The sequence below is a fragment of the Schistocerca gregaria genome, chromosome 2, assembly GCF_023897955.1.
Source record: "Schistocerca gregaria isolate iqSchGreg1 chromosome 2, iqSchGreg1.2, whole genome shotgun sequence".
NCBI lineage: Eukaryota > Metazoa > Arthropoda > Insecta > Orthoptera > Acrididae > Schistocerca > Schistocerca gregaria.
Genome location: NC_064921.1, coordinates 699,211,810 through 699,227,436, shown reverse-complemented (window position 1 = coordinate 699,227,436; position 15,627 = coordinate 699,211,810). Strand labels below are relative to the sequence as shown.

At 37.8% G+C, this 15,627-nt stretch overlaps 1 protein-coding gene across 1 annotated transcript in view; it reads left to right on the top strand.

The window, feature by feature from the left end:
* LOC126334788 (DNA polymerase nu-like) overlaps positions 1-15,627 on the top strand; it is a 451,725-nt gene that overhangs the window by 409,559 nt on the left and 26,539 nt on the right. The window contains exon 15 of the mRNA XM_049997409.1: positions 1,973-2,119. Coding sequence (XP_049853366.1) covers positions 1,973-2,119 — 147 coding nt within the window. The remainder of the gene's footprint in view (positions 1-1,972; positions 2,120-15,627) is intronic.

Here is a 15,627-nt window from a genome sequence, read left to right as displayed (position 1 = left end):
CCAATAGTTATTGTTCCAGGAAGGGGCAAGGTGCCTTTTATATTGGCCTGAACACTTTAGTGACCTGGTGTATTATGCTCATAATGTGATCAGTTTCATCGTGGATACTGTTATCATGTTCAGACACCCCTATAGTCAGTGTGCAAACTGAAGAGTGAATAGACAGTCCCCACTCTCACCACCCAGTGTCACAAAGTTTTTTACTAACCTTCCCACAGCATGCATTTTAGATCAGTGAAGACACAGAGCACAACACACACAGGAAGCATTTGTTTCCCACTAAGTTTGTATTGCTGTATGGAATAAAAGAATTAATAACTAATATGGCTGATGCAAGAAACAAACACAAATGGAATGCCTTAACCAAGGCACTCTGTCCTGCACTGTGAAATGAGAAACTGACTCTTAGTCATTCTATAAGGCATTTGTAGCATTCTTCTGATATAGTGCTTCCACCACAAGCACTGCTCACTCTTCATTTAACCAACAGCCTAGAGCTGGTCAAATAGTATGCACTTATTTACAGTTTGCATCAATTTCGTTAGCTTTCCTTAGGGACATCTGTTTTGCAAGTGAATCTAGAGGGGAATATAGTCACTTGAGTGGAAGTTGACCTTCACATCTCACTGAGCAGCACCTGCAAACAATCAAGACAATAATGATGTGTATAAAGAGAATTATTTCAAAGTACTGCTGAAATGAGTCATATTCCTATTACTCATTTCATTAGCTGTCTTCCAGGGGCTTCTCCGCTTTGCAAGTGAATCTGGAGGGAATGTGGTCGCTTGAGGGGGAATTGGCCTCCTCATCTAACTGAACAGTATCTGCAAAAAATCAAGGGAATAATGAATGATGGGTACAAAGAGAATTATTACAAAGTATTGCTCAAATGAGTCTATGCCTACTGTTGATGAGGTGTAGGTTATCAGATTGGATAAGGCTCTCAGCAATTCCTCCCTTACAACAGACAGTGTGCTTCATGGCACCTTTTTGTCTCTTAATGTAACCAAGAAAGAGGACTAATTTTGGGTGCTTTTCAGTGGAAGCCATCAGAGTTTTGATTTCCATAGACTCTCTTGCTGGAAGATACAGGGAACATACAATTTCCCCTCTCTGAACAGATATTTAACACATATTGAAATCAACAACTTTATAATAGAGTTTTATACCATCCTCACAATCCAAGCAGTTAAGCTAAGGTCCCTGTTTCTCATGACACACAATGTTCCACCATCACTCTTCACAGTTGTTGTTAAAACATTCCTGAAGCTTGTGGTCTGAAAGGACTAGTGCCTCCGATGAACTCCTAGCTCAGTAACCAAGGTTTGCCAACCCACACATAACCACAGTTGAGGTGCTCACACTTGGATATGAGCTGTTTACCATTGGAAATCACCCAGGCACATATGGTTTATCAAATATCGCAATTGGCCTGACGAGCATGTGCCTTCAAAGAGGTACCTGCAAGACGATGATTTACTAAGTCACAGGCCAGTCCTTTTTTAAAGTTTCTATTAGTTCTTATAGAGATCCCTAGAGGTATTAATTAAAGAAGTACAAAAAGTACAGTAGTTCTACATACATTTCTAGCATTTTTTTAGAGGAGGCATAACTCTAGGACTGAAACTATTTGAAATTATTGTTTTGTGCCATTCATCATTCCATATGGGTTTTACCACTCATGCTCATTAACCATGCAAACACTGGTTTGTTAAGTTTACTGTTACATTTTCGTTTTTATTTTAAGATAATGCTGAATATATTCAGTGGACTTTGTTTACAAAAATGTGAATGCTGGTTTTGTTTTATCTATTGTTGTTTTATCACCTGGATGAAGTCTCTGAAGTTAAATCTTTAAAAACTTTGTTTAGCAAAGAAAGACATTTTCTGAATGTTATGCCAGGCAATTGTGCTTTAAAATCTAGTTACATATTAAATGCACACTAAGTAATGTTGTATGATTTCCCTATAGGTTCAGCTGCTGATATCTGTAAATGTGCAATGATACGTACAGAACTTGAATTTTTAAAGCATCCTGAACTGGACGTACATTTATTAATACAGATACATGATGAGCTTGTATGGGAAGTCAAAGATGAGAATTTTGATATTGTGAGAGGTATACATTTTGATTACAGACTTTACAAAGTGTTTTATCTTCCTGTTTAAATGGCACAAGAACCTGAGTTTGATTTCTTATTTGATTATATTGTATATAAAAAGAATATGCACAAAATAGGGCAACTCAAGAACATTTACTTTGTTATTAAGAGAAACGGTATTGTATTGTATTTGTATTCTTATTGGTCCTGTTGTCAACATAGCAGCTTATGCATAAGACATTGGACAAGTCAAGTTATAAATATACAGGCTGAAAGTCATTAAAGGCATACATATTTAAGGTTACAATAATACACTTTACACCTAAGTATTTATATAACACATTTCATAAATTTAAATATTCTTAAATGGAGTAAAAGCAGTGATGCTGTAAATATGACTTAAGGGATTTTCCAAATCTATTGACCTCAGTGATAGCTTTAATGTTTTCAGGAAGTTTGTTATAAAGCTTAACTCCCATGTGAAAAGTACCTGTTTGGCACAGTGCTGTGCTGATTTGAGTCATATGTAAGTTTCTGTTTTGTCTGGTAAAGTGCTCATGTATATCACAGTTTTTTTGCAGTCTCCGGTCCTTGCCTATTATATTTAATTTAAAGAACAAAAGGGTTTCCATAATGTATACACATGGTAATGGAGGAATACCAGATTTCTTAAACAGGGGTTTACAAGAGTCTCTAGGCTTGCACCCAAACGAGATTTTAATGGCCCTTTTTTGTAGTTTAAAAGTGCTATTAGCTGTTTTAGAGTTTCCCCAGAAGGTGACACCATATGTAAGATGAGAATGAAAGTAAGCATGAAATGCATTCAATACTGTTTTCTCACTACAGCATGATTTTAATGAACAAAGAAGGTAACATGTTTTGCTCAGTTCTGCATTGAGATATTCAATATGCTTATTCCATCTGATGTTACTCTGCAGCCAAAGTCCTAAGAATTTGGTTTCAGTATTGTTACCAACTGGTTCGTCATTGATAGAGACTGATGGGATAAACATGTCCTTGTTAGGAACATTGTGGAATTTTAGAGCAATGGTTTTCTTACTGTTTATTACAAGCTGATTAGCTTGCTAATACTAATAATTACATATGCAGATTTGATTTACCAGATTATCCTTAACTCTGTATAGTTTCTTTTTCCAGCACATGGTTTTTGTGCTTCTTTGGAAAAATCTTGTCATATACAACGTTCTGTCTGTTTTTGGACAGACTGTGTATTAATTTGATATCTAAGTACCAAGGTCACATTTCAAGGATTACCAGTCAGTTGGCAATGCTTCTTAAATGGTCCTTTTTTCTTGAATTTTGGGTAAGACAATGATCTCCATTTGCTGTACACTGGATATGGAACTGATTAAGTAAGTATGTGACTTCAGCAGTCTGTGGGATGCAATGATTGGAATAGTTAACTTTGCCAAGAGAAGATTTAGTTTCTTTAATATTAATGACCGAGGTATAAACATGGTAAGCAGATTCAATGGATTTAGATCACAGTAGTTTCTCAGAGATTAAGAGACTTGTACAGGATAAAGTAGCATGGAGAGCTGTATCAAACCAGTCTTCAGACTGAAGACCACAACAATATTAAAGGACTGAGGCAACTGAGCAGTGTCTTTGATATATTCTTTGTGAGTGTGATGCCCTCTTTACTGAGTATCAACATTAAGTTTTAAACATTGAAATTTTTGTAGATTACACTTCAGGAAAAAACAAAACTAGCAGATTTTGCAAAAATTCTGGGGTCTGTTTTGCCCAGTGACAATTACATCAACTGAATAGTTTGAAAGACTGCAGGTACTGAATGGTAGTCTCTTATATTAATACACTCCAAAAGCTATATTTATTACTACAGGTTTTTGGAATTCTTCACCTAATGAAACCTGTAAATATTAATCAAATAAATCTGTTCTATAGAAAAATTCAGCTACCTTTGTTTTAGCAAATATGTCCTGTGGCCAAGGAGAGAGATATGAATTGATAGTCCACTGAGGGATTATAGTGGATTTAAAATCTCTACATTTTGATGGCCCTTCTTAATGTGTGTGTTAAGTCAAAGGCATGAGAAACTTGTAGAGTGATGATTATTCTGAAGTTCCAGTTGAGTCTTTTGAGGATGGCAATGGGTATGTGGTCTATTGCTTGATGGGTATTCTCCTTCAGGTGTGCAAGGATCCTTGGATGATCAATGTAAACAATGGAGCTTAGGCACTCTCATAAGAAAAAAGTCACAAGGAACTAAATCAGGCTTGTTACACTGACCATAGAGATACCTCTCAAGAAGATCAGGTATGCAGGGAACTTTTCTCAGAAAACATGTTTTACAGTTCGTGTTTTCTGTCCCACAGTTCCATCCACAGCCTCAGTTTGTCCAAAACTGTACAAAAAAGCTCTTACTCAAATTGACAAATCACTGAAATTCTCAGTAACCACATGTCCAAGAGTAAGGAGTTCAAAGAATAAGGACCGGTAATCACTGCTCTTGACCATGCACTCCAAAAAGTTACATGTTGTGAATGAGGAGATTGAATATTTAACAGTCCGCCAGTGCTTTTATTGTTTAGTCATGCACCCAATGCAGTTTTCTGAGCAACAATATCCTCTGTAACTTGATTAATTGGAATCAAAGTTTGCAGAGTTATTTGAAACAATGTTTCCATCGGTAGCAAAGTTACGTAGTTGCTGTCGATGGCAATTCCCCTTGAAGATAACTTTTCTGTTGCAGAGTGGTTAATTTTTGCTGTATCTGATCCAAGAGTTTTCATAATGGAATCAATTTTGTATAGAATATTTCAAAACTTCTTGTCACCACTGTTATGTGTAAGCCTTTTTCTATTTATTGAGACCAATATGAGAAACAAAGCAAGGTTCGTTGTGGATTCCAGAAGTACATAATCTGGAGAACTTCCATGGTTGCTCAGTCGGAAATATAAGTTGTCATCAGAAAGACACTAATTCCAAGTAGAGACCTAGCACTCACACTCTGAATTCAAAGCCAAACTTCAGTAAATGAATAAATGCACTGCCTGACAAAAAAGTGAAACATCCAGAAGCGGAGGAGGAAATGAAATGAAACTTCATGTTATGATGAGTATGTGGTGTTATTTCAGTGATTACAATACCAAGTCAAGTTTACAAAGAACTTGGCAATATGAATCCACCTATTTGTATGAGGCTGCACCCTCTCTGACCTCAATGCATGCACCGATTCAGTTAGGAAGGGTCTCATAATGCCATTGTGCCCTTTCCTGTGGCAAGCTGGTCCCTTATATCCTTTATATCCTATATGCTGGCATGAGGAAGGAGTTGAACTCATAGATGGCCCCACACATGTTCTATCAGGAAAATATCTGTGAATCTTGCTGGCCAAAGGAGTTCTTCACCATTACACAGGCAGTTCATATAGATATGTGTCATGTGTGGGCAAGTATTCTCTTGTTGAAAATTGTAGCAACAATGGTATCACAAGAGTGGTAATGCATGAGGACACAAGATGTCCTTGACATACCATACACATTCTCTCAGTCATTTCTAGGTGTGACCTGCAGTCATACACAATGGCTTCCCACATGATGGTGCCAGGAGTAATACCACACTGGAAGCAAAACAGTGGAAAGAATGAGACCTCTCCCCAGTCTGCCACCATACTTGCCAATGATGGCCATCCATGATAGTGCAGCAGTACAATTCATCTCTGAACACATTGTGATGCTATTCATCAACAGACCATGCATCCCTGCCATGGCACCTCTCCAAACACACCCATTTGTGTTGTGGTGTCAATGACAACCTACAAATGGGGCAGTAATTCTCTAGGCCAGCTGCAGAATGACACACAATATTGCAGGGAGTACATTACTTTTCCTCAGATGGCAGGCACAAATGTGAAGAGGTTATGTTGGGCTTTTGTGCATAATGTGGCGATCTTGCCTTGTGGTGATCAGAAAGGGTCAACTAGAACCTTGATGAGAAGTATACCTGTCCTCAGACTCCCACACAGTCCAATCTTAAGCCACTGTCACATCCAAATGCCACACAACCAGCCAACCAAATGGAGACCAATAGTGAGGTCGCTTTCAAACAGTCAGGTATTGACAGTGCTGTCTTACACAAGTGTTCTTCACAGTAATCACTCATCATCTGATGCTGTTCATCCCCCTTACATACAGTACCAGGGGTGGTAAGAAAATTGAACATTAACGACAGTAATGCGCTCTGGTGGCCACTCTGCTTGTCACAGAGAACTGCAACTCTAATCATTTACATACCCAGCAGTGGTAACTTGCTTGTATTAATACATTACTATCCTGCTGTCTGCAGATCTGGATACCACAACATCCTATTAAATGCTTTTGAATAATAGAACTGTGTCCCTCAACCTCAAAATGGTCTTGGCCACAGCTGTTAACAGCATTTAATTCACCATGAGCTCCAGTTCACTCATCCTCATCCTCTTTATGAATTAATTTCAATTCATCAGTCCTCTTCTAGCTTTTACAATAACACTGTGTTAGCAGCAAAGAAAAATATAAGTTCACTACCCACATTTGCATACTGTAAGAACTGGTTTTAATAATTTTTTATGCTTTCTGTTCATTGTGCCTTGAGAAATATAGTCTAATTCCTAGACCTTATATCTGGCAGATCATAAGAATCTAAGTTGTTGAACTTCTTAACATAAAATCATGGAATGTTACATTATAATGAAAAGGGTAGTTGCTACTCACCATATAGCAGATATGCTGAGTCACAGAAATGTACAACAAAAGACTGTTGCAAAGTTAGCTTTTGGCCAACAAGGCCTTTGTCAAAAACAGAAAACACACACACACACACACACACACACACATACACACACACACACACACACACACACACACACACACACACACACACACACACACTACCGCAGTCTCTGGCAGCTGGAGCCAAACTCACTCTCTCTCTCTCTCTCTCTCTCTCTCTCTCTCTCTCTCTCTCTCTCTCTCTCTCTCTCTGTGTGTGTGTGTGTGTGTGTGTGTGTGTGTGTGTGTGTGTGTGTTTTGTCTATTTCTGACAAATGCCTTTGGCTGAGAGCTAACTTTCTAGCAGTCTTTTTGTTCTGCCTTTCTGCGACTCACGTTTCCACTATGTGGTGAGTAGCAACTATTCTCTTTGTTATACTGAAATTCTTAACATGTTAGGTACCACTATTGAAGCACAGATTTACATCCTCAATTTCCAAACCTTTATGTCTTTTGTTTAATCCATTTTCTGGAATAAATTAATATTACTCCATTTCCAAACTTTTAAATCTTTTGTTTAATTCATCTCCTGTAATAAATTAATATTATATTGATAGAGACCAACAAATCTGAAAACATCGTACATGTACAACACAGGGAAGCCACAGAAAAGAGGACATTTCAGAGCCAAACAATTCCTAATAGCACAACAACTTAACATGTTAGCCTCAAGAGGAACAGATTTATGTACTTTATTTTCAAACTTTTAAAAATTTATTTAATCCATTTTTTGTAATAAATTAATAGTGTATTGATCAAGGCCAAAAAATCTGTAAACATTATAGATGTACAGTACAGAAAAGCCACAGAATATATCACATATCCAACTACTTTCTTCTAACATTGTGAATTGAAACATTTCACTGCCAAACAATTCCTGATGGTGTAACAACCAAATACAGTATTACCTATCTCTTAGCCACCTAAAAGAGCACAACAAAGAATAATGCAATAACTATCCACGAACAAATGCATGAAATTCATGTGAGGTGCTATTATATAGATACATATTTGGTATAACCCAATCATCATTTTACAGTATTTTTAATTTAACAACAATATTTTACCATAGAATAATGTGATTCATATGGGTGACAATAAAACAAGTTGAAGCAGATGTTCATCGAGTGAATTGTTGCCTATTTTTATTCATCAAGTATATTTAAAATTATTCAACAAATCCACTCAGTGGAGCAGAGATGAGAAGCAAGCAGTCAGTGAAATCACTTTGGCTTGTAAGAACATTTTAGCCAATGCAGGAATGATTGGATAAATAGAATTATAAAATTGCATACTATACTTGTGTAAACTGGCCCATGCACACACAGATAAGGAAAATTTTTCAGTGTATGTGCCACTTTACATGGCTGGTATAATATGTTAGTACAAGGTCTACAAGCTATGAAATGTTTCAGTGCCATAAAATATGGGTTTTAGGCAGGATAAGGTGACTTCCAGGTTTCTCCTCATTGGTAAAATTTTCACATTTTTCACATACAGAATGCACACACTTTAATTGAACAGATTGAACAGTTTACTCACAGACAAAAACAACATAAAGTATTCCTACTGTCGTGCCTTCTGTCTTGACAGATAATAAAATAAGGATGATAGAAACTTGAACTGTTCATATGTGCCTGAATTTGCCCTTAAATTCCTACCACTGTGCGCTGTGACTCTTACCTCTTGTTAACATTTTGTTGTGGGTGTTTTTGCTGTTGAATGCCCCTAAAATGACTAATCTTTCTCGCTATTGGTCTCTGTCTTTATACTTTTGTTGTGGGGGTACTGGTTTTAGATTTCACAAATTCTTTTTTGATTTTTGTTCGATGCTTCAAACAAAACATACTACACAGAGTTCATATTGTCTTTTTGTTACATTCTGAAAGGAGTCCAAGAACTTAGTGTCAAAATTTTTCAGATAGTGAAAGATCCTAAACTGAATGTTTCACAAAGGGAAACAATCAGTGCTTGGAAATGAGTGTGTAGGAAATTGTGTGTGGATAAATAAGCACAATAACATTCGCATATTGTTGTAATGAAATTAAACCACTTCATTTGCATGCACATGTCCATATATTGTTTATGTTTCATAACAAACAACTCAATGCCTTATTGACATTGATGATGCTACATTGAAAAGCAACAGACAGTCAGTAATGTGCCCATAATGGAATTTAGCAGTATTTTCAGTCCATAACTAGTTGTTGAAGATGTAGTGTTATTCATTAGAGTAGCATGTAGACTTTCACTTCATGTTTTACACAGCAAGATGTATTGCTCAGAAAATGAATGTAAATATCAGTAGCATGCATTCAGGGGAATCAACTGAAGCAGTGCCTCGGTAACATTGAATGTAACAATATACACTGAAGTGACAAAAGTCTTGGGATACATCCTAATTTCATGTAGAACCTCCTTTTGCCTGTTGTAGCACAGCAAATCAACATGGAATGGACTCAAAAAGTTGTTGGAAGGCCCCTGCAGAAATATTGAGCCATGCTGCCTCTGTGGCTGTTCATAATTGTGGAGGTGTTGCCACTGCACGATTTTGTGCACAAACTGATTTCTCAGTTGTGTACCATAATGTTCAATGGGATTCATGTCAGACGATCTGGGTGGCCAGATCATTTACTCAAATTGTCCAGAATGTTCTTCAGACCAATTGCGACTATTGTGGCCCGGCAACATGGCACGTTGTCACGGGAACATGAAGCCCATGAATGGCTTGAAATGGTCTCCAAGTAGCCAAACATAACCATCAGTGATCAGTTCAGTTGGACCAGAGGACCCAGTCCATTCAGTGTAAACACAGCCCACAACATTATGGAGCCCCCACCAGCTTACACAGTGCCCTGTTGACAACTTGGGTCGAAGGCTTCATAGGATCTGTGCCATGCTGAAACTCTACCATCAGCTCTTACCAACTGGTTTTCCAGTTGTCTAGGATCCAACCAATATGGCTGTCAGCCCAGGAGAGATTCTGCAGGTGACGTCATGTTGGTATCAAAGGCACTTGCCTCGGATGTCTGCTGCCGTAGCCCATTGCCAGATTTCACCACAATGTCCTGATGGATATGTTCATCATAAATCCCACATTGATTTCTGCAGTTATTTCACACATTGTTGCATTGAAAGCTTTATGCAAATGCCACTACTCTGAGTTCTTAAGTCAAGGCCATTGGCCACTCCATTGTTTTGAAATGTAGTATTCTCAGCACACTCCTGACACTGTAGATCTTGGAATATTGAATTCCCTATTGATTTCTGAAATGGGATATCCCATTCATCTAGCTCTGACTGTCATTCCATGTCCAAAGTCAGTTGATTCCCATCAAGCAGCCATAATCATGTCATAAACATTCTCACGTGAATCACATGGATAGAAATGATGGCTCTGCCAATTCATTGCCCTTTTATATCTTGTGTATGTGATACTACTACCATCTGTATATGTGCATATTGCTATCCCATGACTTTTGTCACTTCTATTTATAATTAGACACTTACGCAATGTATCTAGATAAAACCATGGAGAGTTCCGGTGGCACGGAAGTTACATCACTACCATAAGCAATGTGTGAAATCAATAATACCAAATGATTTCAAACACAGCGTCCAGCAGTATCAATGGAATATCCTTAACTAGACTAAGGGTTGAATGTCTTATTTTGCTTATCAGGTTTGATTCCATGGGGAATTGTTCACAGATGAGACGTCTGTTAATTTTGATGGTGTTTTCAACTGGTGCAGCAACCATACTTGGAGTGATGAAAATTCATATGTCACATTCATTTCAGATCATCAGCAATGATTCTGTATTAGCTATGGACTATCTAACATTATAAACTTTCAAAATACTAAATTTTATCTAAAAATAAAAATGTCTTCCCAGACCTTGCTTTTACAATACACTGGACCACGACACTTTTCTTTATCTTCTTAAACAATTAAAGAATGGAGGTGACAAACTTGAATTTGTGTATCATTTCCAATACAAAAATTAAAAAGAATTATTTTGATCCATCTTGGTTTTTTTTTTATTCATTACATTTTATTCATATTGTTGACAAAGAAAGTTTGCATCAGAAAGTAAACCAATTTTCTGGCGTATTAGAAGTTCCAAATCAGGAACAAATTATTTAGTTTTATCTGAGTGCTACAGTAGTTCAATTTTTTAATCTCCACCTATTAATCTAACTTATCAGACACAGTTCTTGTGTTTTCATCGGGGTTTACAGGAGAGTTCCACAGCATGTGTCGATAGTTTGTTTTTCTGAGTGGTGAAGTTTCAAAAATGGTTCAAATGGCTCCAAGCACTATGGGACTTAACAACTGAGGTCATCAGTCCCCTAGACTTAGAACTACTTAAACCTAACTAACCTAAGGATATCACACACATCCATTCCCGAGGCAGGATTCAAACCTGCGACCAATGCAGCAGTGCAGTCCCGGACTGAGTGTAGTTTACCATGATCTTTAGTATGGGCAGGGGCTGTGTGGATGCAGGCCAAGTTGGTGATGCTTCGCTCTCAGCTCCATGCTGTGATGGCTTCAGTTACACAGTCTGAAGCTGCAGTGGATGGGCGCCACTGTTGTGGACCGGCATTGGGGATTCAATGGACGTCCAGAATGTTGGAGTCCTCCAATCAGTCCTCATAGGTGGCCTGCCCAATTACTGCTCACACTTCGGTTGTCACATCGCCCATGATCAAGTGGGAGGTCAGCGAAATACTTGTCTGGGGGCCACACCTAAACCCTCTCCAGTTAGTCGGATGAACAGGTTCCAAGTGCTATCTGTTTCTGACACTGTTGCTCAGCCAGATGCAGTCACCTATCATGTTTCTGAGGAAACCACTCAGCCTGCAAGATCCAGGCAATCACAGAGGGTGAGATTATTGGTAGTTAGGAGCTCCAATGTCAGGCACATTGAGGGGCACCTTGGGGATATGGCTGTGGAGCCATTCCAGATGTGGAACAGGTCTTTCAGGAAGCCATGAAGAGCACAAGGTACAGCCAACTGCAAGTGGTGGGTCACATCAGTACCAATGATATGTGTCGCTTTGGATTGGAAAAGATTCTCTCTGGTTTTGAGCAACTAACAGAAGTGGTAAAGGCTGCCAGTCTTGCTTGCAAGACAAAAGCAGAGGTCACCATTTGCAGCATAGTTGACAGGACTGACTGCAGACCTCTGCTACAGAGCTGAGTAGAGGGTTTGAAGCGGAGTCTCATATGGTTCTGTGACTGTGTAGGCTGCGGATTCCTTGACTTGCGCCGTAGGGTGGTTGGATTTTGGGTTCCGCTGAATAGGTCAGGAGTCCACTACAGGGAAGAGGTGGCTACATGGGTAGCAGGGGCTGTGTGATGTGGACTGTACAATTTTTTAGGTTAGAGGGTCTCAGGAAAGCACAAAAAGGGCTTCAGTCTCAAAGGGTCAATCACAGGAAGAACATAGATAAAGGAACCATCAGCATAACAGTTGTAAGTTGTCATAGCCGTGTTGGGAAAGTACCACAGCTCCGAATGCTAATAGAAAGCACTGATGCTCAAATTGTTATATGCACTGAATTCTGGCTAAAGTCAGAAACATAGTCCAGCCAAAATTTTTGTGAAAAATCTGACAGTGTTCTGAAAGAATAGGCTAGACACAATTGGCGGTGGCATGTATGTTGCTGTTAGAAGTAGTTTATCTTGTCAAGAAATAGAAGTAGATAATTCCTGGGAGTTAGTACAGGCAAAGGTCATTCTTGGTAACTGGAATAACATAATCATTATATGCTTTCACCGACCTCCCAATTTAGATGATTCAATTGCTGAAAGGTTCAAAGAAATCTTGAGTCTAATTTCAAACAAGTACCTGACTTATACAGTTATAGTTCGTAGTGACTCTAATTTACCCTCAATATGTTGTCAAAAATACATGTTTAAATCCAGAAGGATGTATAAAACATCATCCAAAATTGTGCTAAATGCATTCTCTGAAAATTATTTCAAGCAGTTAGTTCATGAACCCACGCGAGTATTAACGGTTGTTAACACACATTTGACCTCTTAGCAATAAACAATCCTGAGCTAATAATAAGCATCAAAACAGATACAAGGATTAGTGAACACTAGGTTATCGTATCGAGATTGAATATTGTAATCCCCAAATGTTCCAAAAATAAATGAAAAATATACCTATTCAAAAAATCAGATAAAAATTCACTGGACTTCTTCCTCAGAGACAATCTCCACTCCTTCCAAATTAACAATGTAAGTGTAGATCAGGTTCAGCTTTTTAAAAAAAAATAGTATCAGCAGCAGTTCGGAGATTTGTACCAAATAAATTAACAAATGATGGAGCTTATTCTCCTTTGTACACAGAACTGCTCAGAACACAGTTGCAGAAACAACAAAAAATGTGACTTATTTAAACAGATGCAGAATCGCCAAGATAGGTGATCTTTTACGGAAGCTTGATATTTAGTGCAGACTTCAATGCGAGATGGTTATAATAGTTTCCACAATGAAACTTTGTCTCAAAACCTGGCAAAATATCCAAAGAGATGCTGTCTGTATGTGAAGTATGCTAGTGGCAAGACACAATCAATGCCTTCTCTGACTGATAGCAATGAAAATATTATAGACAACAGTGCTGCCAAAGCAGGGTCACTAAACACAGCCTTCTGAAATTCCTTCACCAAAGAAGACTAAGGAAATGCTCCAGAATCCAAATCAAGAACAGTTGCCAACATAAGTAACATAGAAGTAGATATCCACATGGTAGTGAAGCAGCTTAAATCACTTAACAAAGGCAAGTCTTCTGGGCCAGGCTGTATACCAGTTAGGTCCCTTACATAGTATGCTGGTACAATAGCTCCATACTTAACAATCATATACAACCATTTGCTTGATGAAAGATCTGCACCCAAAGACTGGAAAGTTGCACAGGTCACACCAGTATTCAAGAAAGTAGTAGAGGTAGTCCACTAAATTACAAACCCATATCATTAATGTAGATATGCAGCAGGATTTTGGAACATATATTGTGTTCGAACATTATGGCTTACCTCTAAGAGAACGGTCTATTGACACACAGTCAACACAGATTTAGAAAACATTTTTCTTGTGAAAAACAACCAGTTCTTTACTTACATAAAGTGCTGACTGCTATTGACAAGGAATTTCACATTGATTCTGTATTTCTAGATTTCCAGACCACACAAGTGGCTAGTAGTGATACTGAGTGCTTATGAAATATCATCTCAGTTATGTCGCTTGATTCATGATTTCCTGTCAGGGAGGTCACAGTTCATAGTAATTGATGAAAAGTCATCAAGATAGTGTTACAGGCCCTCTACTGTTCCTTATCTATATACAAGATTTAGGAGACAATCTGAGCAGCTGTCTTAGTTTGTTTGTGGATGACACTGTCATTTATCAACTAGTAAAGTCTTCATAAGATGAAAACAAATTGCAAACCAATTTAGAAAAGATATCTGAATGGTACGAAAATTGGCAATTGACCCTAAATGATGAAAACTGTGAGGTCATCCACATAAGTGCTAAAAGGAATCCATTACACTTTGGTTACATGATAAATCAGTCAAATCAAAAGGCCATAAATTCAACTAAATTTGTAGGAGTTACTATTACGAACAACTTAAACTGGAAGGAACACAAAGAAAATGTTGTGGGGAAGGCTGACCAAAGACTGTGTTTTATTGGCAGGACACTTAGAAAATGTAACAGATCTACAAAAGAGACTGCCTACACTACACTTGTCTGTCCTCTTTTAAAATACTGCTGTGTGATGTGGGATCCTTACCAGCTAATTGATGGAGCACAGCAAAAAAGTTCAAAGAAGGGCAGCAAGTTTTGTATTATCATGAAATAAGGGAGAGAGTATGACTGAAATGATATAGGGTTTGAGGTGGACATCATTAAAACATAAGGTTGATTTTTGTTGCAGCAGCATCTTCTCATGAAATTTCAATCACCAATTTTCTCCTCTGAATGTGAAAATATTTTGTTGACACCAACCAACAGGGAGAAATGATCATCATAATAAAGTAATGGAAATCAGAGCTCACATGAAAGATATAGGTTTCATTTCTTCCACATGCTGTACAAGACTGGAATAGTGGAGAATTATTGTGAAAGTGGTTCAATGAACCCTCTGACAGACACTTAAATGTGATTTGCAAAGTATAATGTAGATGTAGATGTAGAGGTTTTCAGTGGTACAAGGATTAACTTGCAGCAGTTCTGCTGGGTTTTCTTTTGTAAAGGAACGTTTGAAAACAGAATTAAGCTCTTCATTTGTGTGGCCATAGGTCCACAGTTGCGTTATAATTCTTGAGGGTATTTTTGTTCTGTCATTGCAACTACAAAAATGTGTGATTTTTTTCACCAGACGTGTTTTGCTTTATTGAGGTAAAGCATCATCAGTGTCCTGTAATTAAGTTATTTACATTTTGATCTGCTTTTAGATTGAAAATCAGTTCATTAAGAATAAATTGATTTGTACTTATGGTGATTTTTGGTTGATTTCTCACTTTCATTGGGAAATGCCATCTGCTGGCACATCATTTTTTTTTTTTTTCTGCTTTAGACACTGATAATAATATTGGTCAAATTTTTAGATGTTCTGCAGCACTATGCATTTTTTATGTTTTTCATAACACACTTTTATGCACACCACTGCATTCTGTGTGTACTTGAAGTACTATTAAAGTGCTAGTAGA